Here is a 27,807-nt window from a genome sequence, read left to right as displayed (position 1 = left end):
CAACATCATGGCGGTCGCCCATGTAAACAGACAGGGCGGCACGAGAAGCAGGATGGCGATGGCAGAAGCCACAAGGATTCTCAGATGGGCAGAGAATCATGTGTTAGCACTGACGGCAGTGTTCATTCCGGGAGTGGACAACTGGGAAGCAGACTTCCTCAGCAGGCACGACCTCCACCCGGGAGAATGGGGACTTCATCCAGAAGTCTTCCAAATGCTGGTCAACCGGTGGGAAAAACCACAGGTAGACATGATGGCGTCCCGCCTCAACAAGAAGTTGACAAGATATTGCGCCCGGTCAAGAGACCCTCAGGCGATAGCGGTGGACGCTCTAGTGACACCATGGGTGTATCAGTCGGTTTATGTGTTTCCTCCTCTACCTCTCATACCCAAGGTACTGAGAATAATAAGAAGGCGAGGAGTGAAAACCATACTCGTGGTTCCGGATTGGCCAAGAAGAGCTTGGTACCCGGAACTTCAAGAGATGCTTACAGAGGACCCTTGGCCTCTGCCGCTCAGACAAGACCTGCTGCAGCAGGGACCCTGTCTGTTCCAAGACTTACCGTGGCTGCGTTTGACGGCATGGCGGTTGAACACCGGATCCTGAAGGAAAAGGGTATTCCGGAGGAAGTCATCCCTACCCTGATCAAAGCCAGGAAGGATGTCACCGCAAGACATTATCACCGCATTTGGCGAAAATATGTTGCTTGGTGTGAGGCCATGAAGGCCCCGACGGAGGAATTTCAACTGGGTCGATTCCTGCACTTCCTGCAAGCAGGGGTGACGTTGGGCCTCAAATTGGGGTCCATAAAGGTCCAGATTTCGGCTCTGTCGATTTTCTTCCAAAAAGAACTGGCTTCACTGCCTGAAGTTCAGACTTTTGTCAAAGGAGTGCTGCATATTCAGCCTCCTTTTGTGCCCCCAGTGGCACCTTGGGATCTCAATGTGGTTTTGGCATTCCTGAAATCACATTGGTTCGAACCACTTAAGACTGTGGATTTAAAATATCTCACGTGGAAAGTGGTCATGCTGTTGGCCCTGGCGTCGGCCAGGAGGGTTTCAGAACTGGCGGCTTTGTCTTGTAAAAGCCCTTATCTGATTTTCCATATGGATAGGGCAGAATTGAGGACTCGTCCTCAGTTTCTCCCAAATGTGGTCTCAGCTTTTCACTTGAACCAACCTATTGCGGTGCCTGCGGCTACTGGGGACTTGGAGGATTCCAAGTTGCTGGACGTAGTCAGGGCCCTGAAAATGTATATTTCCAGGACGGCTGGAGTCAGAAAGACTGACTCGCTGTTTATCCTGTATGCACCCACCAAGCTGGGTGCTCCTGCTTCTAAGCAGTCTATTGCGCGCTGGATTTGTAGCACTATTCAGCTGGCGCATTCTGCGGTAGGCTTACCGCAGCCTAAATCTGTAAAAGCCCATTCCACACGGAAGGTGGGCTCATCTTGGGCGGCTGCCCGAGGGGTCTCGGCTTTACAACTTTGCCGAGCAGCTACTTGATCGGGGGCAAACACGTTTGCAAAATTCTACAAATTTGATACCCTGGCTGAGGAGGACCTGGAATTCTCTCATTCGGTGCTGCAGAGTCATCCGCACTCTCCCGCCCGTTTGGGAGCTTTGGTATAATCCCCATGGTCCTTACGGAGTCCCCAGCATCCACTAGGACGTCAGAGAAAATAAGAATTTACTCACCGGTAATTCTATTTCTCGTAGTCCGTAGTGGATGCTGGGCGCCCATCCCAAGTGCGGATTGTCTGCAATACCTGTACATAGTTATTGTTACAAAAATCGGGTTTTGTTGTGAGCCATCTCTTCAGAGGCTCCATTTGTTATACTGTTAACCGGGGTTCCTATCACGTGTTATATGGTGTGATTGGTGTGGCTGGTATGAGTCTTACCCGGGATTCAAAAATCCTTCCTTATTGTGTCAGCTCTTCCGGGCACAGTTCCTAACTGAGGCTTGGAGGAGGGTCATAGGGGGAGGAGCCAGTGCACACCAGATAGTCCTAAATCTTTCTATAGAGTGCCCAGTCTCCTGCGGAGCCCGTCTATTCCCCATGGTCCTTACGGAGTCCCCAGCATCCACTATGGACTACGAGAAATAGAATTACCGGTGAGTAAATTCTTATTTTTATGCAGCAATTTTCTGCCGTAGGGCTCAAAATCGCTTTACAGATATCAAAAACATGATATATTATACAGAGGATTTAGAATTACAGCAAGTACAAAACTACACAGAAGTAATTAAGGACAGCAAAATCCTAGAGAGCACAATAAGCATAAGTTGCAGGGTTTGATGGAATAATACAGGCATAGAAAACCGTGGGGCGGAGGTACATGGTAAAAAACATGGTTCAAGACGGTGAACATCATATTCAGCAAACGATGTACAGGCAGTGCTGGGAAAGTTAAACGGGAATGGGCGATAAGTCGGGGGTTTCGACCGGTTCTCTCCTCCATTGCAGTTCCAGGGGGATCGGTGGCAGAGGCAGTGATGGTGGTGAGGGGGGCCAGCATGCAGCAAGATGGTGGCCACAACCTGGTCCCATGCCCCCCCCCCCCCCCCCCCCCCCCCCCCTCCTTCTGCTCACCTCTGGAGGTAAGTTATTTGACTCCTGGGGGTATCCCTTGGAGTCCCCATTGGGTGATAGGTTGTGGCGGAGCCCCCTGTGAAGGTGGCAGGGGCTGTGGCAAAGGGACTGGGATTATTCTGCAGCAATGGTCATGGAGGCCGAGCCAGGGTTCTTAGCTGAAGTGGTGGTCCTGGAGCTAGTGTAGGCCCTGACCTTGCACAGACAGGAATACATTGCTTTTTTGCAAAAGAAAGGCTAGTTAATAATCAGATATGTCCTCATAAGACTTTGCTGCAGTCACGCCAAACAGCCCCTATTGGCACGGCACATCAGGTCACGTGAGAATTTTCTAGAGTTGTGCATCTTTTTTGCTTATTTTGCCAAAAATGCATCTTATTCGCAATGCAATGCTCCCAGGACTGTGCTGATTAATTAGATTTCACATTTGTATATCTGTGTGCGACTGAGTCTCTGACTTTGTACATGAGGTGCTACAATGTGGCAGCCACAGCTTTTTTCAGTTACAAGTTCTGTTCTGCTCCATATACAGACTCAGTCACACACACTATGCAAGTGTTGCATATCAAATTAATCAGCACAGTCTCCTTGTGCGTCCTAGCCACATTGCATTGCGACTAATACGCTCAATGACGGCAGAGTTGCATGGGACCTGGCAGTTTACTTATGCCAGGTATCTTGTGCTGCATGGCGTATTGAGGCTAGATGTATGAGTACACGTCTGTACTGTCTGGCTTCTTGTGGATAGGCATGTGGGGATTGAAAGACGTTTCATTACTTTAGTGATTACTGTGAGGTTCATTCACTGTTGGTGTAAATCACTAACATCAATTAAGTATTGTCAGTGACAACTCAATTTATCTAACAAAACTGTTCTTCAGGGAAGTTTGCCACAGTTATATGGTGCACCTGCCACAATGAAAAATCATAGGTGAGTTCATCGATGAAGCTGATGGCAGCCTGTTTATGAAGTAAAAAAACAATGCTGGAGAATGCATCCACAACCATGGATATTTGATGGGGTATACATTGGGGAAACTGAGTCTATATTTTCAGTAGAAATACCAAAACAAAATCATTGCTTAAGGATTTATCATATGCTTGAATTCCAGGAGTGACTATAAAACAGATATATTAAACAAAGCAGGCTGTCAGTACCTGAAAATGAATTAGACAATTTCGTGGACCCAGAGACTAGTGTACAAATGCAAAAATAGGATTTTAATACCTACCGGTAAATCCTTTTCTCTTAGTCTGTTGAGGATGCTGGGGTCACATCAAGAACCATGGGGGTATAGACGGGATCTACAGGAGACATGGGCACTTTAAGACTTTCAAAGGGGTGTGAACTGGCTCCTCCCTCTATGCCCCTCCTCCGGACCCCAGTTATAGGAACTGTGCTCAGGGAGACGGACATTTCAAGGAAAAGGATTTATTGTTAAACTAAGATACATACCAGCTCACACCCCAAGCACGCCGTACAACATGGCATTTAACATAACGCAAATCAACGGCATGAACAACGTCAGCAACAGGCTGACTAAAACGTAACACAACCTGTGTTAAAAACGCAACAAAAACTGCAGATACAGTACGCACTGGGACGTGCGCCCAGCATCCTCTACGGACTAAGTGAAAAGGATTTACCGGTAGGTATTAAAATCCTTTTTTCTCATACGTCCTAGAGGATGCTGGGGTCACATCAAGAACCATGGGGTTATACCAAAGCTCTAGAACGGGCAGAAGAGTGCGGATGACTCTGCAGCACCGATTGACCAAACATGAGGTCCTCATCAGCCAGGGTATCAAACTTGTAGAACTTCGCAAAGGTGTTTGAACCCGACCAAGTAGCCGCTCGGCAAAGTTGTAATGCCGAGACCCTCTCCCCCCCCACCACCCCCCCGGCAGCCGCCCAGGACGAGCCCACCTTTCTGGTAGAATGGGCCTTCACCGATTTCGGTAACGGCAATCCAGCTGTAGAATGAGCATGCTGAATTGTATGACAGATCCAGCGCGCAATAGTCTGTTTGGAAGCAGGAGCCCCAATCTTGTTGGGAGCATACAGGACAAACAGAGCCTCCGTTTTCCTAAACTGAGCCGTTCTGGCGACATAAATTTTCAAAGCTCTTACTACATCGAGAAACTTCGATTCCAGCAAGGCATCAGTAGCCACTGGCACCACAATAGGTTGGTTCAAGTGGAACGACGAAACCACGTTCGGCAGAAACTGCGGACGAGTCCTCAACTCTGCCCTATCTTCATGGAAGATCAAATAAGGGCTCTTGTGAAACAAGGCCGCTAATTCAGACACCCGCCTTGCGGATGCCAAGGCCAACAGCATGACCACTTTCCAAGTGAGGAATTTCAACTCTACCTTCTGTAAAGGTTCAAACCAATGAGATTGAAGGAATTGCAACACCACGTTAAGATCCCACTGTGCCACAGGGGGCGCAAAGAGAGGTTGGATGTGCAACACGCCTTTCACGAAAGTCTGAACTTCTGGAAGGGAGGCCAATTGTCTCTGGAGGAAAACCGATAAAGCTGAAATTTGTACTTTAATTGAGCCCAACTTTAGGCCCGCGTCCACACCGGCTTGTAGAAAATGGAGAAAATGTCCTAACTGAAATTCTTCCGTAGGAGCCTTCTTGGATTCACACCAACACACATATTTCCTCCAAATACGGTGGTAATGTTTAGACGTTACTCCTTTCCTGGCCTGAATAAGAGTGGGGATGACTTCCTTGGGAATACACTTTCGGGCTAGGATCCGGCGTTCAACCTCCAAGCCGTCAAACGAAGTTGCGGTAAGTCTTGGAACATGCACGGCCCCTGCTGTAACAGATCCTCCCTCAGCGGAAGATGCCAGGGATCTCCTATGAGTAACTCCTGAAGATCTGGATAGCAAGCCCTCCTTGGCCAGTCTGGAACAATGAGGATCGCTTGAACCTTTGTTCTTCTTATGATCTTTATCACTTTTGGAATGAGTGGAAGCGGAGGAAACACGTACACCGACTGAAACACCCAAGGTGTCACTAGGGCGTCCACTGCTATTACTTGAGGGTCTCTCGGCCTGGAACAATATCTCTGAAGTTTCTTGTTGAGGCGAGACACCATCATGTCTATTTGAGGAATTCTCCAAAGACTTGTCACTTCTGTAAAGACCTCTTGATGAAGACCCCACTCTCCTGGATGGAGATCGTGTCTGCTGAGGAAGTCTGCTTCCCAGTTGTCCACTCCTGGAATGAAGATCGCTGACAGAGCGCTTGTATTTGTACTTGCCTTTCCGCCCAACAGAGAACCTGTGTGGCCTCTGCCATTGCCGCTCTGCTCTTTGTTCCGCCCTGGAATGGCGGAATGGCCCTTAACTCCAGAACGTTTATGTGTAGACACATTTCCTGGCTTGACCATCTTCCCTGGAAGCTTTCACCCTGTGTGACTGCTCCCCAGCCTCGGAGACTCGCATCCGTGGTCACTAAGATCCAGTCCTGGATCCCGAACCTGCGTCCCTCTAGGAGGTGAGAGCTGTGCAGCCACCACAGGAGTGAGATTCTGGTCCTGGAAGACAAGGTTATCCTTCGGTGCATGTGTAGATGGGACCCGGACCACTTGTCCAACAGGTCCCACTGAAACACTCTGGCATGAATCTGCCAAACTGAATGGCCATGTAGGCCGCCACCATCTTCCCCAGCAACCGAGTGCATTGATGGATCGATACTCTTGCTAGTTTCAAAATTTGTTTGACCAGGTTCTGATTTTCCAGAGCCTTTTCCACTGGAAGAAAAGCTCTCTAATTCTGTGTCCAGAATCATTCCCCAAAACGACAGCCGTCCCGTCGGAACCAACTGTGATTTTGGCAAGTTTAAGAGCCAACCATGTTGCTGCAGAATTGTCAGGGAGAGCGTAATGTTCTGCAGTAATTGTTCCCTTGATCTCGCCTTTATCAGGAGATCGTCCAAGTACGGGATAATTGTGACTCCTTGCTTGCGCAGGAGAACCATCATTTCGGCCATTACTTTGGTGAAAACCCTCGGAGCCGTGGACAGACTAAACTGCAACATCTGAAATTGGTAATGAGAATCCTGAACTGCAAACCTCAGGTAAGCCTGATGTGGAGGATAAATGGGAACATGTAAGTAGGCATCCTTTATGTCAACCGACACCATAAAATCCCCCTCCTCCAGACTGGAGATCACTGCCCGGAGAGATTCCATCTTGAATTTGAATTTTTTCAGGTAGAAATTGAGGGATTTGAGGTTCAGGATTGGTCTGACTGAGCCGTCTGGCTTCTGGACCACGAACAGGCTCGAATAAAAGCCTTCTCCCTGTTGCGACGGGGGAACCCTGATAATGACTTGATTGTGACACAATTTTTGTATTGCGGCGCATACGACCTCCCTGTCCGGAAGAGAAGCTGGTAAGGCCGATTTGAAAAATCTGTGAGGGGGAATGTCTTGAAACTCCAGTTTGTACCCCTGGGACACTATTTCTAAAACCCATGGGTCCAGGGCCGAACGAGCCCAGAACTGACTGAAGAGCTTTAGACGTGCCCCCACCGGTGCGGACTCCCGCAGAGGAGCCCCAGCGTCATGCGGTGGATTTGGCAGAAACCGAGGAGGACTTCTGCTCCTGGGAACCGGCCACGGCCGGTGATCGTTTACCTTTACCCTTTCCTCTAGTAGCAAGGAAGGAAGACCCTTGGCCTTTCTGCATTTATTGGGCCGAAAGGACTGCATCTGATAGTGGTGTGCTTTCTTTTGTGGTGCAGGCACATAAGGTAAAAATGATGACTTACCCGCGGTAGCCGTAGATACCAAATCAGCGAGGCCGTCACCAAACAATACCCCACCCTTTATACGGTAGAGACTCCATAGCTTTCTTAGAGTCAGCATCCACATTCCATTGATGAATCCACAATGCTCTCCTAGCTGAGACCGCCATGGCATTGGCCCTTGATCCCAAGAGGCCAATATCCCTTGCAGCTTCCTTTAGGTAAACTGCAGCGTCCCTGATATAACCTAGTGTCAAAAGAATGCTATCCCTATCCAGGGTATCTATTTCAGATGACAAGTTATCTGCCCATTTTTCGATAGCACTACTCACCCACGCAGATGCAATGGCTGGTCTGAGTAGCGTACCCGCCATTGCATCTGCATAGGTGACATAAATGTATTTCAGTGTATTTTCCTGCCTACGATCCGCAGGATCCTTTAGGGCTGCCATGTCAGGGGACGAAAGAACCACCTTTTTGGACAGCCGTGATAGAGCTTTGTCCACAATGGGGGGTGACTCCCATTTTTCCCTATCCCCAGAGGGAAACTGATACGCCACTGGAATCATTTTGGGAATCAGAATCTTTTTGTCAGGATTTTCCCAAACCTTTTCACAAAGCGTGTTCAGTTCATGAGAGGGAGGAAACGTTACCTCAGGTTTCTTTCCTTTATACATACAGACCATAGTATCAGGAACAGTAGGGTCCTCATTGATATGTAATAGGTCTTGTATAGCCACAATCATGTACTGAATGCTCTTTGCCAGTTTTGGATCTAATCTGGCATCACTATAGTCGACACTAGAGTCAGTGTCCGTGTCGGTATCCGTGTCTGCCAGCTGGGCAAATTAACGTTTTTGTGATCCCAAGGGTGTCTGGACTTGTAACAACACATCCTCTACGGATTTCTTCCAAGCCTGGTTCTGAGACTCAGATTTATCCAATCTCTTATTTATCAAAGCGACATTAGCATTCAGAGCACTCAAAACATTCACCCAATCAGGTGTCGGTGGTGCCGATAGGGTCACTCCCGCAGCCGTTTGTGTCCCTAACATAGTCTCCTCCTGGGAAGAGCCCTCCGCCTCAGACATGCCGACACACGTGCACCCAACACACGCAGACACACTGGGCCTATAGGTGACCGTCCCACAGTAAAGCCTGTCAGAGAGACACAGAGGGAGTTATTGCCAGCTCACACCCCAGCTCTCAATCCGGTCTGAAACACCACAGAAATGCCCCAGACCTGCAGCGCTTTTATAATTTACAAATAATGCACCAAAATAACTGTACCCCCCCCCCCCAGTTTTTCACCCTGATACATATGCAGCAGTGTGAGGAAGGACCAGCGTCTCTGCAGCCTTGTGTAGAGAAAATGGCGCCGGGCAGTGTGCTGTGAGGGCTAAGCTCCACCCCTGTAATGGTGCGCTTCAGACCCGCTCTTTTTAAATACATTTTTATACTGGCGGGGGTCCGGACAGTTCCCTGGCACTATGTCTGCTCTTGCCAGTTAGTTATAGAGGTTAGATATGCTGCCCAGGGTGGTTTACTAGTCATCATAATGAATAGTCCTTCCTGCCACTATCCAATCTGCGTTTAATTATATTGACCCCTATATTCAGAGATGTCAAATACAGCACGGTTTGTAGTTACACAAACAAAAGTAATACTACTCAATTTTATAATTTTCGTTCTTTGTGTTCTTATGAATGCTGTTATTTTACTTTGTGCCTGCAAATACTGTTTTTTAGATTGGTTGAATTAATCATTTTATAATGTGTCATATCTTTGCTGCATTTGATGATGATAACTTTAAACTTAGTAAATTATTTTTTATACAAGTTTAACAATCTGTTGTCTTTTATAACAGGTCTTATGCGTTCACGTGTTAAGGGAGCAGATGCTGCACAATCTGAAGTTCTCACGTTCCTTGATAGCCACTGTGAATGTAACGAGCATTGGTTGGAGCCCCTCCTTGAAAGAGTTGCTGAGGTAACCAGCTCGATGTGATGACACAAACAACTATTCTATGTAACTACAGTCAAACTCCCATTCTACTTATGTGTATGAGACCAGATAAGGGAAAAGACTAAAACATCCACAATATTAAGAACAATAAGGAAACATTCACACAAGGCCATTTGCAGTTGAGTATGGTGGTTCATTACTTGTTCCAACATAACATTTGTACACCTTGTGAATATACTATGAACATCACATCTGTATACAGTAGTAGCCTTATCTCTACGCTGTTTGTGCGATATTTTTTTCTCTATAGCATGACTAAAAAAAAAAAAAAAAAAAAAAAAAAATATGAACTGCTGTACTGAAAGCTTGCACTAATACCACTTGCCTAGAGTACTGTGATAGTATGAAATGCTGGACTAGGTAATTCTGCAGAGATGTTGTTTAAATAATAATGTGTGTGTATAAAGGCAATTTTTGTAGAATGGGGTTCTGATTGTGTTTGCACTTGATAATGTGGAACTTTGAATTAATATTGAACCTTTGTTTAAAAAAAAAAAAACCCTCCCCTTTTAAAAAGGACTTGTTCAGTGTAAAAGTATATCCTACCCAAATTATACAGCAAATGAAAACTTAACCTAAATTCAGCAGTCTATATACTTCCCTGTTTTGTTTCTTCCTCTATATGTGAAGCTCTTAATATTAATAGTACTTGAAATGACTGCAGGTGGGGCTTTATTTGCAGTTTACTTTAATAAAAAAATAATAATAATGAATAAATCATAGTGCGATCTGCTCATTAGAAGCCCCTCGCTATTTGATGGTGAGGGGGGTCATTGTCCAACCTGCAAATCCCAAACAGTTTCTCACACATTCTGCAGTTGTGATTGACTAGTCTTATGGGAAGTCCCGAGTGGGCTCTGAATTGATTACATTATCAGTAGAGGCTTATTGAGTCTCTATTGCTCTGGCAAAGAAAACGGTTATTCTCTGCATTAAAATTTAAATTACATAAAGTGTTTAAGTTCCAGTGGGTAAGTAACACATATATCGCATCAAAATAACCCTTTATAGCAGTCCTTTTGGCACTCCCAGCTGTTGTGAAACTGCCCATGCCAGCATTCCCTGACACAGTTTTAGCAGCCCTGATAATAGCAAGCATGTGGCAGGGTATGCTGGGACTTGTCATTTTACAGTGGCTTGAGAGCCAGAGGTTGGTCTGCCCTGCTTTATAGCCTGGCTACAATGACGGCTAACACATTAGCCAATATTTTTATCAGTCCCTTCCCCAGTACCTGCTACCAAAATGAAGTTCCTTTATTCCAAAATCACTTATTGATGCACTCTAGAAAATACACTGCTTATCTTTTGCTGAATGATGAATGCATTCTCAAATATTACATTCATGAGGGCACACAAAAAAGCACACCATATTAGTACATTACTATGATTAAAAGGATCAAACAATAGCCCAGTATCTGTAATATATGAAACTTGGAATTAACCCTTCTTAGTTTGTTTTCCAGTTAGTTTATCTGTGCTATCCCGATTACACAACAAACCTGTAGTGTATTGGAAAGGATTGCAGAGCACAGATAATGCTTACATTGTTTTTTTAATATTCTTCAAAAATATCATGTCCACACCTAGGGGGCTGGTAATGTTACTGCACTTCCATTTACTTGACCTACATGTGCACACAATTCTTTACATACGCTCCTTGGAAGGAGTTTTTTACAATGCACCTCTATGACGATGACGCCCATATCAGAATACATTGATTTTAAAACCCAGGAGCCTCCCAACACTAATTTCTTATGCTGATTTTTCCTTCTCTTTATAATATTACAGTCTACCACTTGCCTCCATTCCCATCTCACACCATGACTATTCCCTGTCACGTGCAGCTCTGCTCTCATTAACTTAATCACACTCATCTTGTTAAGTATTCTGGCACTCGTGAGTGATGCAGTGGTTTAATTGGATACATGTTGTTCTAATTCTCCTCACTTCAATGCAATAGACAAATAGGAGATTGGGTATTTGTTTTTCTGCTGCGGGGTACACTGGGCTCCACAAGTCTGGACAATGGGGTGTAGAGTAGGATCTTGATCTTGTGTTTTGATAGCTGAGTGGTGTCCATCTCGTGTCTTTCACTCAACTTGCTATCCCTATATTCTATAACCTGAGGGGGCTTGGTGCGTCAGGTGTTATTTAATATAGGATTTTCACAAAGATATACTGTATTACGTATTTTTCTCTGTGATTTAGTCACCATATCTCTCCTTTATCTCTGCTGGTGCTGACTACACTGCGCAGGGGTTTGGGTTTAGGAATATAGGGCTGCTAATAATTGTACTGTTACCTCATACTGCAAGTAATATCATGTCTGCTTCTGAGGGTAACGGTTCTGGGGTGGAACACACTGCTGGTGTTGCTGAAGCCACAGGCACATATGGGGAGAATATAGCAGCTGTGGGCTCTGGTTCTGGGGGCTCCTTGCCCCCCAGTGGGACTGTGGCAACGGAGGCACATACTGACCCTCCGTGGGCCGCTTTTTCCACGCTTCTGCATACGCTAGTTCATAAACTAACACCCCCTATGGGACCCCCAATGCCGGTACAACCGTATGTGGTCCCTGCAGCTAACCCGCTGTGGGCGGACGATTTATTTGCTCAATTAAAGAAGTTGAACCAGTCCCTGACTACTAAAAAGTCTGACCAACGCTCGCCTAAGTCCAAGAGGTCCTCTAAGCGAGCGCTCGTCTCCTCACAATCCACCGCTGTCACTGACATCTCGTCTGATGAAGACAGCACATACACTGACCCCACAGGTTCTGACTCAGATACGGCTGATGGGGAGGGTAGTTCACATGTGGATGTTCCTGATCTTTTGGAGGCTATTAAGTTAATTCTGCAGATAACGGATGATCCTGAGCCATCCGTTCCTCCTAAGAAACCAGATAGGTTCAAGCGTCAGAAGGTGATTAAACAAGTTTTACCTCACTCTGACCACCTAGTGGATATACGTCAGGAACCCTGGCAAAGCCCGGGTACGAAGTTTGTGCCTCAAAAGAAGATGCTGGCTCCCTATCCCCTCGCGCCAGAGCTGTCTCCTCCAGTAGACTCACATGTGGCTAGGATGGTGGTTTCCTCAGCTCTACCCGTCACTACCGTCACGTCTCTAAAAGAGCCTACAGATAAACGTGTCGAGGGTTGTCTAAAAGCGATTTACATTCTCACGGGTGCTGCACAAAGGCCCACTATTGCAGCTACATGGGCGGCAGAGGCTATTGAAGCATGGGCCTTGGAGTTAGAAGCTGAAATCTCCTCTGACCATGCTAGACAATGCTTGTTATATATTGTCACAGCTTCTCGCTATATTAAAGAGGCGGCTTCTGATGCCGGTATCCTAGCAACCAAGGCCTCTACTACGTCAGTCCTGGCTCGCAGGATATTGTGGCTGAGATCCTGGTCTGTGGATCTGGACTCTAGAAAAACTCTGGAGGTACTCCCTTTCAAGGGGGATATTCTGTTTGGGGAGGACTTAAATAAGATAGTGGCTGACTTGGCTACTGCCAAAACTGGCTAATACAGCTCCTTCTGTGTCGAAGGCCAAAGGCACGTCCTTTCGCCCCTTTCGTCCTTCAGGTAAAGCAAAAGGTCAGGCGTACCATAAGGAGGCCCGCACTTCCAAACCTGGTAAGCCGAAGCCCAAAAGAGCCTGGGCTGCCCGTCAGCCAGCAGCCAAGACCGATAAGCCTGCCGCATGACGGGGTGGGCCCCCCCTCATCGATTTTGCCAGACAGACGTCCCGTCGGACCAGACAAAGGCAAACACTGCATTCGGTGGTACAGACCCTCCTGGATACAGGAGTCGTAGTACAGGTGCCTCTTGCTCAGAGGGGCCAGGGGTACTATTCTCCGCTGTTTCTAGCTCCGAAACCGAATGGGTCCTCCCGGCCCATTCTCAGCCTCAAGGCACTGAACAAGTTTGTGTAGGTTTCCAAGTTCAGTATGGAAACCCTTAGCTCTATAGTTCTGGCCTTGGAACCTGGGGACTACATGGTCTCCCTGGACATACAGGATGCTTACCTGCATATTCCTATAGCAGTGTCACGTCAACAATACCTGAGGTTCGCTATTCGCAACCTTCATTACCAGTTTTGGGCGTTACCATTTGGTTTAACAACGGCTCCGCGAGTCTTCACCAAAGTTATGGTGGTGATGACGGTGGTACTCCGCCGTCAAGGGGTCAGGATACTGCCGTATCTGGATGACTTGTTAATCCTGGCAAATTCCCCAGATCTTCTCTTGCGTCATCTGGATATGACGGTCCGGTTTCTACAAGCCCACGGGTGGCTCATCAACTGGAAGAAATCCTCCCTGGTCCCTGCTCAGAGCATGGTGCATCTGGGAGCGCTGTTGGACACTCACAACCAGAGGTTGTTCTTGTCTCAGGAGATAGTCCTGAAACTTCAGGACAGGGTTTGTTGCTTCCTTTCTCGTCCGCAAGTGTCGATACATTCGGCAATGCAGGTGCTGGGCCTCATGGTATCAGCATTCGCCATGGTGGAGTATGCTCAATTCCATTCTCGCCCCCTCCAGAGGCTGACTCTAGCCAAGTGGGACGGCCTGCCTCACCAGATCAGGTCTCAAATTATCTCTTTGACTCCGGAGGTCCGTCTGTCGCGGCTCTGGTGGCTCCAGGACCGACAATTGTGCAGAGGCCGTCCCTTCTGGATATCCAACTGGGTCCTGTTGACGACAGATGCCAGTCTAAGAGGTTGGGGCGTGGTGCTGGAGCAACACTCCTTGCAGGGTCGGTGGACCAAGGAGGAATCTCTCCTCTCGATCAACATTCTGGAATTGCGGGCGGTCTTCAATGCGTTGAACCTAGCCCAGCATTTGATTTAGAACCGTCCTGTTCAAGTTCAGTCAGACAACGCCACCACAGTGGCTTACATAAATCATCAAGGCGGCACTCGAAGCCGTTTGGCAATGAAGGAAGCCTCACAGGTTCTACGTTGGGCAGAACGCCATCTACCGGCAATATCGGCAATATTCATTCCGGGAGTCCTGAATCGGGAAGCGGACTTTCTCAGTCGTCGGGACGTGCATGCCGGCGAGTGGGGCCTCCATCCAGAAGTGTTTCAACTCCTCGTGGAAAGGTGGGGTCTTCCAGATGTGGATCTGATGGCGTCTCGACACAATCACAAGGTTCCGGTCTTCGGAGCAAGGACAAGGGATCCTCAAGCAGCATTCAGGGATGCGCTGGCAGTGCCGTTGAGGTTTCGGCTGCCGTACGTGTTCCCTCCGGTGTCACTCCTGCCCAGGGTAATTCGGAAGTTCAAGCAAGAAAAAGGAAATCTGCTTCTCATAGCTCCGGCGTGGCCCAGACGGCACTGGTTCTCAGACCTGCAAGGCCTATCGTCAGAGCGTCCACTTCTACTTCCACAACACCCAGACCTCCTCGTTCAGGGCCCCTGTGTCTACCAGGACCTAGCCCGGCTGTCTTTGACGGCGTGGCTCTTGAAGCTTCCATCTTAAGAGCTAAAGGTTTTTCTGAAGAGGTCATTAAAACTATGTTGCGGGCCCGGAAACCGGCCTCTGCTCGGATTTACCATCGGGTCTGGCATTCCTACTTTGTTTGGTGCGCATCTAACCATTATGACGCTTCCAAGTTTAGTACAGCCAAACTTTTGGCTTTTCTACAGCAGGGCCTAGATTTAGGCCTGCGTCTGGCCTCCCTCAAGGTTCATATTTCTGCCTTGTCGACGTGGTTTCAGAATAAAAAATTGCGACTTTACCTGATGTTCATACTTTCACTCAGGGTGTGTGGCTCCTTGGGACTTGTTGGTGGTTTTGGAGGTGTTACAAGAGTCTCCATTTGAACCTCTTGGTTCAGATAACCTTAAGTGGCTTTCCCTTAAGGTGGTGCTTCTATTGGTTATTGCCTCTGCTAGAAGAGTGTCGGGTTTGGGTGCCTTGTCTTGTAGTTCCCCATATCAGATTTTTCACCGTGACCGGGCGGTTCTTAGGACTCGTCCCGGATATTTGCCTAAGGTGGTTTCTTCGTTCCACCTTAATCAGGAGATTGTGGTTCCAGCTTTTGTCTCTCCTGATTTGTCTCCCAAAGAGCGGTCTTTGGATGTGGTATGGGCTCTCCGTATCTATGTGAAGAGAACTGCTTCTATTCGAAAGTCTGATTCTCTCTTTGTTTTGTTTGGATTTCACAAACGTGGCTGGCCTGCTCACAAGCAGACCCTGGCCAGGTGGATCAGAATGGTGATTGCGCATGCTTATGTGAAGGCTGGTCTGTCGGCTCCTGTTCACATTACGGCCCATTCTACTCGGTCTGTTGGACCTTCTTGGGCGGCCCAACGTGGTGCGACCCTTGATCAATTGTGCAAGGCGGCTACGTGGTCCTCCGGGAACACATTCATAAGGTTCTATGCCTTCGATACTGCCGCTTCCCAGGATGCTTCCTTTGGACGCCGGGTTCTTGTGCCCGCTACAGTGCGTCCTCTTCCATAAGGAGCTGCTTTAGGACATCCCCATTGTCCAGACTTGTGGAGCCCAGTGTACTCCGCAGCAGAAAACGAGTTTTATGGTAAGAATTAACCCTTGTTAAAACTCTTTCTGCGAGGTACACTGGGCTCCACAAGGCGTTGAGTGTGGTGTATGTGGCTACTAACCGTTGTCGTCTCTTTTCCTGCTACTGCATTGGGCTGGTTAACTAAACTGAGCTCCTGTGCTGGGAGGCGGGGTGATATAGGAGGCGGCGCTATGCATCTTGGGAAGAAGGTCAAAGCTTTGAGCCTGTTGGTGCCTCGGATCAAGATCCTACTCTATATCCCATTGTCCCGACTTGTGGAGCCCAGTGTACCTCGCAGAAAGAGTTTTAACAAGGGCAAGTTCTTACCATAAAACTCGTTTTTGAATAGACTCCAACGCTAGTTAAACATAACTTAAAAATCTCTGTTGGAATACAGTAAATGTTACCGAATATGTTATATACACTGTAGTAGTATTGTATTGTATTGACAGAGTATTATAGACGTGGTTGTAGTACATACTTGCTAAACTGAAGGTCTACTAGGATCATTATTATAACTTTTAGTAACCTTCTTGTTACAGTAACATCAAAAACTTTTATACTGTAGCATTAGTAATTTAGTCCACATAAAGAACATGTACATAGGTTTATGCATCAATTTACAGTGTCGCTAAACCTATAATACACTTGTTCATGTGATATCTTGCCCAATATTAATAACAATTTATCTCATTAAAATTACATTGTCTAAAACTACCTTTGTGTTAATTAAATCCTGTACAACTGGCTGATCTTTTGTCTTCAAATCATTGGACAGGCCCATACGTCCTGTCATGTGGACTCTTTCAGAAATTCTCACTGGGTTATTAATCCCTTTTTCTCCACAGGATAACATTGGGATATGATGAAGTGACAGCAGATTTGCACCAATCGGCCAAAGCTTTTCGGCCACCCAGCATGCAACGGGCCTGTCCTTCTATCCCCGCCTCCTGGCTCAAACAAATCCGTTTTTTGTTTGGTGCGGCAGGAGCTGGACCATGGTCAATGGGCTGCTGGTTTTTAGCAGCCGTAAGCTTTCTTATTTTATTTTTATAGTCTTACTATTATTTTGACGGATCTTTCTAAAAAGCGTCTTATACGTACTTTAGAAAGCGTTCCACCAACAACTCTCTACTAAGCCGCGCTTACTCACGAGTACAGTGCTGTTTCGGCGGGCGTCTGTGTTGGATATACTAGCAGGTCCAGCGGACATTACCAGGCTGTGGCCGGAGCACGGGGAGAAGGTAAGGCATCGGTTCCGCTTAGAGGGGGAATACGGACTCAGCCGCACAGCTTTGGGAGGAGACTACCAAACAGTCGCTGACGCAGCTGCCACCTCGGGTGCACCAGCGCTAGCCCTTAGGAATCATAGGCTACAGGAGGAGTAGTATGAGGCCGCGATCCCTACGGTTGATGTCAGCAGTGGGGAGTAAGACGCTCTCCTGGTCGCCCCTCCCCCCAGTTCATGACGACTTTCCTACAAGTCTCCTGCCATGAACCGTTTTCCTGCTTCCGTCTGAGACGCTGTGTACTAAGGGACCCAGTCGCAGCATAGGCGTCTGTGTGACTGGTGCGTCAGTGTTCACTTGGGCGTCTGTGTTCACTATAGGTTTACAGAGCGGCAGTGTACACTATTTGCGTCTGGATGCACTCAGCTTTCGCAGACGTATTGATCGATCCTGGAAGCGGGGTAAGTCTCCCACTCTATTGAGTATGGTTTAGAGCACTAAGTCTTTATCTACCTTTTAAGTATGACTAGTTGGATAAGTGCATAATGCATATGTGTATGATAATATTAATGTGGTTTCTAGTGTTCATTCTAGCACCCTGCACTTTTCAAATCCTGTGCAGTCCCTCTTTCCTGTCTGGGGTGTCGCTCTCTGCTCTGATGCTTCTCAGTACACACAGGTCTGTATCACAGCACTGAGTAACAGATCACAGTGTGCTGAGAAGCATCACAGCAGAGAGTGACACCCAGGCAGGAAAAAGGAACTGCACGGATTTTGAAAGGTGCAGGGTGCTAGAATGAACACTAGTTTCTCTTACGTCCTAGAGGATGCTGGGGTCCACATTAGTACCATGGGGTATAGACGGGTCCATTGGGAACCATTGGCACTTTAAGAGTTTAATAGTGTGGGCTGGCTCCTCCCTCTATGCCCCTCCTACCATACTCCGTTTAGAAAATGTGCCCGGAGGAACCGGTCACAGCTAGGGGAGCTCTTAGGAGTTTATCTAGTTTTATTATTTTTCTAAGTTAGTTAGGTACAGGGAGGCTACTGGCAACAGTCTCCCTACTTCGTGGGACTTAGGGGGAGAGTAGGAACCAACTCTAGAAGTTAATGGTTCTCTATCTCCGCTGACAGGACACTGAGCTCCTGAGGGTGCTGATCGCAAGCCCACGAGACGACCGCTCACTCCCGCAGCACGGCCGCCACTCCCTAACGTAGCCAGAAGAAAGAAGAGTGGTGAGAACAGCGCCGGTGGCCCGGGAAGCGGGTCGCCGGCGTGAATGGCGGCACAGGGGTGGGAGCGCAGCTCTGACAGGCTGCCCTCCGGAAGGCTCAGCGGCACACTGTGTACGGCGCTGTGAGGGGCGTCCTGGGTCAGCGCAGTCACCCTACACAAAGGCTAACAGGGGCTAATCCTGCTGTTAGCAGCAAATTACCTCAGGCCAGTATAAACAACTAAGTGTGGGAAGACGCGCCATTACAGGGGGCGGGACTTCTCCTCAAAGCGGATCCAGCACTCACCAGCGCCATTTTCTCCCTGCAGATCATCAGAAAGAGATGCTGACAGGGAGTGCTGCACCCCACATAACTCCAGCATACCTCTGCGGTACCAGGGTGTTATAGACGGGGGGAGAGTGAAATTAGAACTGATTACACTATTAAGGTTACTTAGTCAGCGCCGGGCTTTTACTATATTAACTGCCAACTGGGGCACTGTGTGACTGGCTCTTTATACTCTTTGACTCTCTGAAGGTACTCTGGGAGAAACTGTCTGACATTTTCCTGTGTATGTGTATTTATCCACATTACCATGTCTAAGGGCTCTGTATCCTGTGCAGCAGATTGTGTATCTTCTCCTGAAGAGTCTATCCCATGTACTCAGGACTGCAATGTGCTTTTCCAACCTGTAAAATCCGAACCCATATGGGTGGATTCTTTAAGGGGAATGATATCACAGATTTCATCACTGATGTCACATAATGAGAAAGAAATGCAGTTTTTGAGAAAGTCTGTAGAGGGGTTACAGCATTCAGCTCCTACTCCCTCACATACCCCACCCACATACCCTAAAAAACCTACACTTGCCCAAATAATGCAAGTTAACACTGATACCGACTCTGATACAGGGGACGGTAATGGGGATATGCAGGGGGGGATGCATCCCTTGCTAAGGGGGTGCAGTTGATGATTGAAGCCATGTTTTGCATATTACTGAGAAGGTACCTGAGCCGGATGAGGAATCTTATTTTACAGAAAATAAGAAATCCTCTCTCACCTTCCCTGCTTCTAAAGAGCTGAACTCTTTATTTGAAAAATCCTGGGAACACCCAGAGAAAAAATTCAAGATCCCTAAAAGAATTCTCATTGCTTTCCCTGAAGAGGATAGAAAGAAATGGGAAAATCCGCCTATAGTAGACGCTTCTGTATCTAGGTTGTCTAAAAAGGTGGTTTTACCTGTCCCTGGTGCAACCGCCCTAAAGGAGCCGGCTGACCGCAAGATTGAGAATATGCTCAAATCTATATACACCGCTAGAGGCGTGGCGTTAAGGCCCACTGTTGCTTGTGCGTTGATATCTAAAGCCATAGTAAAGTGGTCAGGCACATTACTAGAAGACTTAAGTTCTATGGATAGGTGTGACATTGATTTTTTTTTACGTCACATACAGGGATCTGCTGGGTTCATGGTGGAGGCCATGAAAGACCTTGGAATGCTGAATGCAAGGACTACTTCCATGGCGGTATCAGCACGCAGAGGACTCTGGCTGCTCCAATGGACTGCGGATGCAGAATCCAAGAAAAGTGTGAAGAACCTACCCATCACAGGTCAGGCTTAGTTTGGGGATACATTGGATGTGTGGATTTCCACGGCAACTGCGGGTAAGTCAACCTTTCTCCCCTCAGCGGCTCCACCAACTAGGGAATCTTATCCAACTTCTACGCTGCAGTCCTTTCGGACCGCAAAATGTAAAAAATCCAAATCCCCTTCCTCCTTCTTTAGGGGTGGTCGGGAAAATCCAAAAAACCTGCACCAACAGGTTCTCAGGAACAGAAACCAGGTTCTGCTTCCTCTAAATTTTCAGCATGACGGTGGTCCTCCCAGCCTGGAGATCGGGCAGGTGGGAGCGAGACGTCTTCAAATCAGGCTTACCAGTTTCGCTGACAGAAAGTGCTATCCTACAGGAAGCCATTCAAAAATTGGTCCAAACAATTTTAATTGTTCCAGTTCCACCTCACCTAAGACACTCACGTTAAAGGACGATTTTAAACCTAAAGTCATTGAACCCCTACTTTAAGGGAATTGAAGTTCAAGATGGAGTCTCTGAGAGCAGTGATCTCAGGTCTGGAGGATGGGGAATTCATAGTATACCTGGATATCAAGGATGCATACCTTCATATTCCGATCTGGCCGCCTCACCAGGCTTATCTCAGATTTGCGTTGCTAGATTGTCACTATCCGTTCCGAGCACTGCCGTTTGGCCTCTCCACTGCACCGCGTGTGTTCACTAAGGTCATGGCAGAAATGATGTTACTCCTCCGCAGGCAAGGAGTGAACATAATTCCATATCTGGACGATCTCTTGATAAAGCATCATCCAGGGAGAGATTGTTGCAGAGTATTGCTCTCGCAACTCAACTGCTCCAGAATCATGGGTGGATCCTGAACCTTCCAAAGTCACATTTGGAACCAACAAGGAGACTGCCCTTCCTGGGGATGATATTCGACACAGAAGTGCAGAGGGTGTTTCTACCGGTAGAGAAAGCGTTGGTGATCCAAGCAATGGCACGGGATATCCTCAAGCCAGCCCGGGTATCGGTTCATCAGTGCATTCGCCTTCTGGGGAAGATGGTAGCCCCCTACAAGGCTCTACAGTACGGAAGATTCCATGCCAGGTCCTTCCAACTGGATCTACTAGACAAATGGTTGGGATCACATCTCCACATGCACCAACGGATACGCTTGTCGCCGAAAGCCAGAAAGTCGCTGCTCTGGTGGCTGCAGTCTTCTCACTTACTTCAGGGCTGCAGGTTCGGGATTCAGAATTGGATCCTTCTAACCACGGATGCAAGTTGCAGAGGTTGGGGTGTGGTCACCCAAGGGGAAAACTTCCAAGGAAGGTGGTCAAGTCTGGAATTCATACTTCCAATAAACATTCTGGAACTAAGGGCCATATAAAATGGCCTTCTACAAGAGGAACATCTTCTGCAAGATCAGGCCATTCAGGTTCAGTCGGACAATGTGACGGCAGTGTCCTACATAAACCAACAGGGCGGAACGAAGAGCAGAGCGGCGATGACAGAGGTAACAAGAATTCTCCTCTGGGCAGAAAAGCACGCAGTGGCGCTATCAGCAATCTTCATTCCTGGAGTGGACAACTGGGAAGCGAACTTCCTCAGCAGACACAATCTCCATCCAGGAGAATAGGGCATTCACCCGGAGGTGTTAGCAGAGGTGACAAGCCGATGGGGCATACCATGGTTAGAAATGATGGCCTCTCGACTCAACAAGAAGCTTCGCAGGTACTGCTCCAGGTCGAGAGACCCACAGGCAGTGGCGGTAGACGCACTGGTAACTGTAGGTGTTCCAGTCGGTGTATGTGTTCACTCCACTTCCACTCATCCCAACAATTCTCAAGCTAATAAAAAGAACAAGAGTTCAGGCGATCCTCATTGCTACGGACTGCTCAAGGAGGGCTTGGTACGCGGACCTTCTGGAAGGTCCTGGAGGATCCGAGGCCTCTTCCTCTTCGCGCGGACCTTCTTCAACAGGGGACATTCGCTTATCAAGACTTACCACGGCTACGTTTGACGGCATGGAGGTTGCACGCCAAATCTTAGCTCGGAAGGGCATTCCGAAAAATGTAATTCCTACCCTCATTCAGGCTAGATAGGGAGTTACGTCTAAACATTACCATCAAATTTGGAAAAAGTATGTGTCTTGGTGTGAATCCAAGAAATATCCAACGGTGGAGTTTCAACTAGGACGGTTTCTCTTTCTGCAGGCTGGTGTGGAAGTGGGCCTACGCTTGGGCTCCATAAAAGTCCAGATTTCTCCGGCAGGGTCCACAGGTTATCCACAGGATAACAATGGATATGATGGAGCGACAGCGGATTTGCACCAATCAGTCAAAGCTTTCCGGCCTCCCAGCATGCAACGGGCCCGACCATATATCCCCGCCCCCTGGCTCAGGCAAATCAGTTTTTTGTTTGGGCGGCAGGAGCCGGACCATGGTAAGAGGGCTGCTGTTTTTTAGCAGCCCTAAGCTTTCTTATTTTATTTTTAAAGTATAACTATTTTTTTTTTTTGAGTAATCTTTCTAAACAGCTTCTTATACGCATATTAGAAAGAGTCGCTCCAACGACTCTTCGCCGGGTCGCGACAACCCTTACCCATGAGTACAGTGCTTTTTCGGCGGGCGTCTGTGTCGGATATATTAGCAGGTCCATCAGACGTTATCAGGCTGTGACCGTAGCACGGGGAGAAGGTAAGGCATCGGTTCTGCTTAGAAGAGGAATACGTACACAGCCGCACTGTTTTGGGAGGAGACTACCAAACAGTAGCTGACGCGCCGCCACCACAGGTGCTCCAGCGCTAGGCCTTAGGGATCATAGGCTCCAGGAATAGCATGAGGCCTCGATTCCTAGGGTTGATGTCAGCAGGGGAAGTCCAACGCTCTCCTGGTCGCCCTTTCGCCCCGGTTCATGACCAGTTTCCGTCGAGTCTCCCGCCATGAACTGTTTCCTTGCTTCCGTCTCACGAGGGGGCACGGTCGCAGCATAGGCGGCTGTGTGACCGGTGCGTCTGTCTTCACTGAGCGCTACCACGAGGGGATCCGGTCGCGGCATAGACGGCTGTGTCACCAGAGCATCTATGTTCAGTAGGTTCAGGGAGCGGCAGTGTACACTAGTAGCGTCTGGATCCGCTCAGCGTTCGCTAACGTATGATCGATCTTGGAAGCGGGGTGAGTCTCCCTGTATCCCACTCTTGAGTACGGGTAATACAGCACTAAATCTCTATCTACCTTTTGAGTACAAATAGGTAGCTAAGTGCATATTGCATAGGAGTCTGTATACCATTACTGTTGTTTCTTTCGCATTGCGTCTGAATACGTTAGATCTGTTTAAACATGATTCAGTAAATGTGTTCTACATACTTATAATATTATTGTAGTTGATGATGTACTCATATTGCTTATTATACTAATGTATAATGTGATTGACTGCTAGTATGATGCTGACTTTACTATATGCTTGTCAGTTTGTTTTGCAGATCCTCAGTGCTGGTGCGTAAGTAGGGTCGGATGGATATCATTTTAAAGAAAAAAGGTTAAAGTGGTTACAGTCACAAAATTGTGTAGTACACTGTGGAAGTGCTGATTATTTTTCATGTATTAAAGCGGCAATGGTGAGGACACTCATACCATGTTTGTTTTGCAAAGCTGTATTAACCTCTTATCTGGTTCAGGATGGCTTGTATGCATAATGTTTTAGCTTGGCAAGGATACAAGGAAGATGCCGGTACAAGTGTATCCACCTTCAGCTATCTTTGCACAAGCTTTATCCAGTAAATTAAATGTATAATCCCCCCAAAATCCTGTTCCAGGGATAGGGTTACACTATTAGCCCTTATTTGCAGTAGCTTCTCAGAACCAGTGGTAAGTAAACCTTCACTCTCACAGGCTACACATTGTTTAGATTCATCAGAAGATGAAAGCCCAATTTATTCTACTTCATCATATGAAAAAGAGGTAGGTCTCAGCTCTGGAATATAGCTGAGTTAATTAAAGCAATGAAGCCATCTTCTCCTTAGAGGATACAGCAGAACCTGTGTTAAAAACCAAGGCACCTGTGTTTAAACATCCCAAAACCTGAGTTTCCAAGCTCAGATCAGCTGACTGAAATCATGGAAGAGGCTTGGGCTACGCCCAATTAGAATTTAGAATTCCAAAGAAATGGAATTCCAATGATCCGCTTCCAGCTGGGGATTGTTTAAAAAAGGTGAGGTGGCTCCTAAAGTAGATACGAATAATCTACATTAGCTTTGCTTTCAACATCACAGATAGGAGAGTGGATGGGTTTCATAAAAAACATATTTTTCCTGTCTAGGGCAGTTATGAGGCCAAGCCTTGGCTTCAGCTTGAATGACAAAGGCAGTGGTTGCCTGGGCTGATGCAGTGGAAGGAGATTTTTCAGTAGCATTGGGCTACCAGAAGATCTACAGTGTTGGGCCTTGTTAGTACTCGGATGGGAGACCATCAGGGAATACCAGGTGCTGTAGAAAAATTAAACCATCGGTCTGATGGTGTGGGCTCCGCCTGGGAGACCCCAGGTTGGGGTTCCGACTTCCTCAGGTCACACAGATCTGGCATAGTATCTCTAGTTATGCTTTCGCCTTCAAGACAGCCTGTCACGGCTAGAGACGAAGGACATGGCTTTGCAAGAAGCAGGTCACAAATTGCTTCGGTCAGGAATAGTCATTCCAGTCAATCTCATATGGCTCATATAAAAAACTGCAATGTTCTTGGAAGCATTGGATATGGGTAAAATATTACTCCAGGGCATCAGCCCTAACTATACCTGCCCGTAGAGCAGTTAAGCTGGGTACGTGGAAGCTGATTCAGAATCTAGGAGGTTTTGGAATCATTGTCTTTTTTTGAAAATATTATTTTCGGCAAGAATTGACAGATACAGGTTGAGTATCCCTTATCCAAAATGCTTGGGACCAGAGGTATTTTGGATATCGGATTTTTCCGTATTTTGGAATAATTGCATTCCATAATGAGATATCATGGTGATGGGACCTAAATATAAGCACAGAATGCATTTATGTTTAATATACACCTTATACACACAGCCTGAAGGTAATTTTAGACAATATTTTTTATAACTTTGTGTATTAAACAAAGTGTGTGTACATTCACACAATTCATTTATGTTTCATATACACCTTATACACACAGCCTAAAGGTCATTTAATACAATATTTTTAATAACTTTGTGTATTAAACAAAGTTTGTGTACATTGAGCCATCAGAAAACAAAGATTTCACTATCTCACTCTCACTCAATAAAGTCCGTATTTCGGAATATTCCGTATTTCGGAATATTTGGATATGGGATACTCAACCTGTATTCTGGAGTCAGAAGCAGACTCCAAGAAGGTCAGGTTCCTTCCACATACAGTTCAATCCTAAAATGCTGAACAAATGCATTTGGAAACATGGAATTGTTATGTTCCTTATGTGTGGCATGGAGCCAGGAGTTTTTATGGTATCCCTGGATATACAGGATGCTTACCTACATGTTCCTAGACCACTATCCATCAGTGTTATCCAAGGTTTGCTATCCTCCAGACAGCATTTTCAGTTCTAGGCCTTACCCTTTGGGTTAGCCACAGTCCCCAGAGTATTTACCAGGAATATGGGGGTAATAACACCTTATCTCCTCAGCAGTTGTTAAGTTTTTTCCCATACCTAGACTTTTAATCCTGGCACAGTCACAGAGATTGCTCTTTGTCATCGGCCACAGCAACAACGTGTTTGCATGGGCAAGTGACTCATAACTTGGGGAAAATAGTCTCCAGTTTCGTCACATCGGATGACTCACTTGGGGGCTGTACTGGAGCAGGTCTGCAGAGAGTAATTTTGTACCTCGCAACAAGATATCCAGGGTTCACTATAGGATTCAGGACTCAGCAATGCGGGGATGGATTTGATGGTATCTGCATTGACAGGAGGGAGTATGCATAATTCCACTCTAGGTCTCTGCAGCGTCTGATTCTTACCAAGTCAAATCTACAGTCACACCCCACTAGATATGCCCAGATTTCATCGGATCATGGAAGATCAGCAGTGTGGCCCTGGTTGGTACCTGGAGGGACCAGCTGGGAATACAAGGTGTAATGGATTGCATCAGATAATAAAGATGGACTATGGTACTTACGATAAAAGTAAGAAGGTCGTTAGCCTGGTGGCTACAGACATCCCAGCTGGACGACAAAGGGAAATCTTTTTAATATCAGATTGGAAAGATTCTGACACTAGGATCAGTTCAGTAAGATTGTGTTCCCAAAGAGCAGTCTATCGATAAAGGTTGAAACCTCAGGCCATATACAGGATACCGGTGTAGTCACGGGACAGTCTTCAGTGAAAACCAGTCCAGTTCCGCTCGGACAAAGGGACGGCAGTAGTGTATCTCAACATCAGGTAGGAACTCTCAGCCGAAAAGTGATGAAGAAGGTAAGTCCCATACCTAAGTGGGCAGGACTTCATCATCCAACCTTGTCCGCCGTTCTCATTCCGGGAATCCTAAACGGGAAACGGTCTTTCTCAAGTTGACTCATCATTCACGGAAGTAAATGGGCACTACACCCAGAGATCTTCCGGATTCTAGCAATCAAGAGGTGCTTACTAGAGATATATCTCAAAGCGTCTTAGTTGAACAACAAAGTGCTCACATACGGGTCAAGAACAAAGGATCCCAGGGCAATCGTTGTGGATGCCTTATCGGTGAGATAGGACCTTCAACTGGCGGATAGATTTTGCTCTAATTACCCTATTACCCAGGGTGGTGAGAAAGTTTAAACAGGAAGACCAGCAGAGAATGGCAATGGATGCTCTACTTCTGCTCCCTCAACGTTCAGACCTACTAACGCATGGTCCTGGTTGCCACAGACATGTGGATCGACTGTCTTTGACAGCGTGGCCATTGAAACCTCTGTCCTGAGGTCAAGAGGATACTTTCAAACAGTGTTCAGAGCAAGGAAACCTTCCTTAGCTCGCATTTATCACCAAATATGGCAAGCCTATATTCATGGGTGCAGTGAAAGAAAATCTACAGGCACACCACACTGGATATGCCCAAGATCACCAGATCTTGGAAGCTATGCAGTGATGAGCCTGGTGAGTGCTTGGATGAGAGACATCTGTGAATGCCAGGTGCTGTAGGTTAACGGGACCCCAACATTTGTTCAGAGTTTCCAGGGTCTTAGCTTTCTTTCAGACAGGAATGGATGGCTTCCTTGAGAGACCAAGGGTCGGCATTGACTGTAGAGTTCCAAAAGTAAATGACCAACTTACAGGATGTGCGTACTTTTTTCCAGGGTATGCTGCGCATTCAACCTTTGGTTGTTTCTCCTACAGTGCCGTGGGACTTCTTTAGTCCTGAAAGCCCTTCAAGTTGCCCCATTTGAACCACTTAATAATATGGATCATAAATGGTTGACCGCTAAAGTGTGTTTTCTACTGACTAGGGCGTCCGCTAGAAGAATATCAGACTTGGGGAAATTGTCATATTGTTCCCCATTTCTGATTGTTTATCTAGATAAAGTAGTTCTCAGAACTAGATTTGGGTATCTTCCTAAGGTGATGACTAAGTTCTACCTTAACAAAGAAAATGTTGTGCCGGCCTTTTAGGTTCCGGGCCTTTTCGGCGGGAGATGCAACGCTGGATGTGATCCGTGCATTAAGGATCTACTTAGATGGTACCAGTGTCATCAGAAAGGCATATTCTCTCTTCATTCTCTATGAATTTCACAAGAGAGGAAGGCCTGCTGGTAAGCAGACACTGGCAAGATGACTTCGGATGACAAAGCATATTCTCAAACTGATTTCCCTGTTCCGGCTAATGTCTCTGTTCACTCTACTCGTAAGGTAGGTC

At 47.0% G+C, this 27,807-nt stretch overlaps 1 protein-coding gene across 2 annotated transcripts in view; it reads left to right on the top strand.

Moving 5' to 3' along the window:
* GALNT2 (polypeptide N-acetylgalactosaminyltransferase 2) overlaps positions 1-27,807 on the top strand; it is a 443,362-nt gene that overhangs the window by 215,408 nt on the left and 200,147 nt on the right. For both annotated transcript variants that reach the window (XM_063917730.1, XM_063917729.1), the window contains exon 7: positions 9,233-9,354. In XM_063917730.1, the coding sequence (XP_063773800.1) occupies positions 9,233-9,354 (122 nt within the window). The remainder of the gene's footprint in view (positions 1-9,232; positions 9,355-27,807) is intronic.

The sequence above is a fragment of the Pseudophryne corroboree genome, chromosome 4, assembly GCF_028390025.1.
Source record: "Pseudophryne corroboree isolate aPseCor3 chromosome 4, aPseCor3.hap2, whole genome shotgun sequence".
NCBI classification, from domain to species: domain Eukaryota; kingdom Metazoa; phylum Chordata; class Amphibia; order Anura; family Myobatrachidae; genus Pseudophryne; species Pseudophryne corroboree.
Note: the sequence above shows the minus strand (reverse complement) of the source record. Positions and strands in the feature narration are given on the sequence as shown.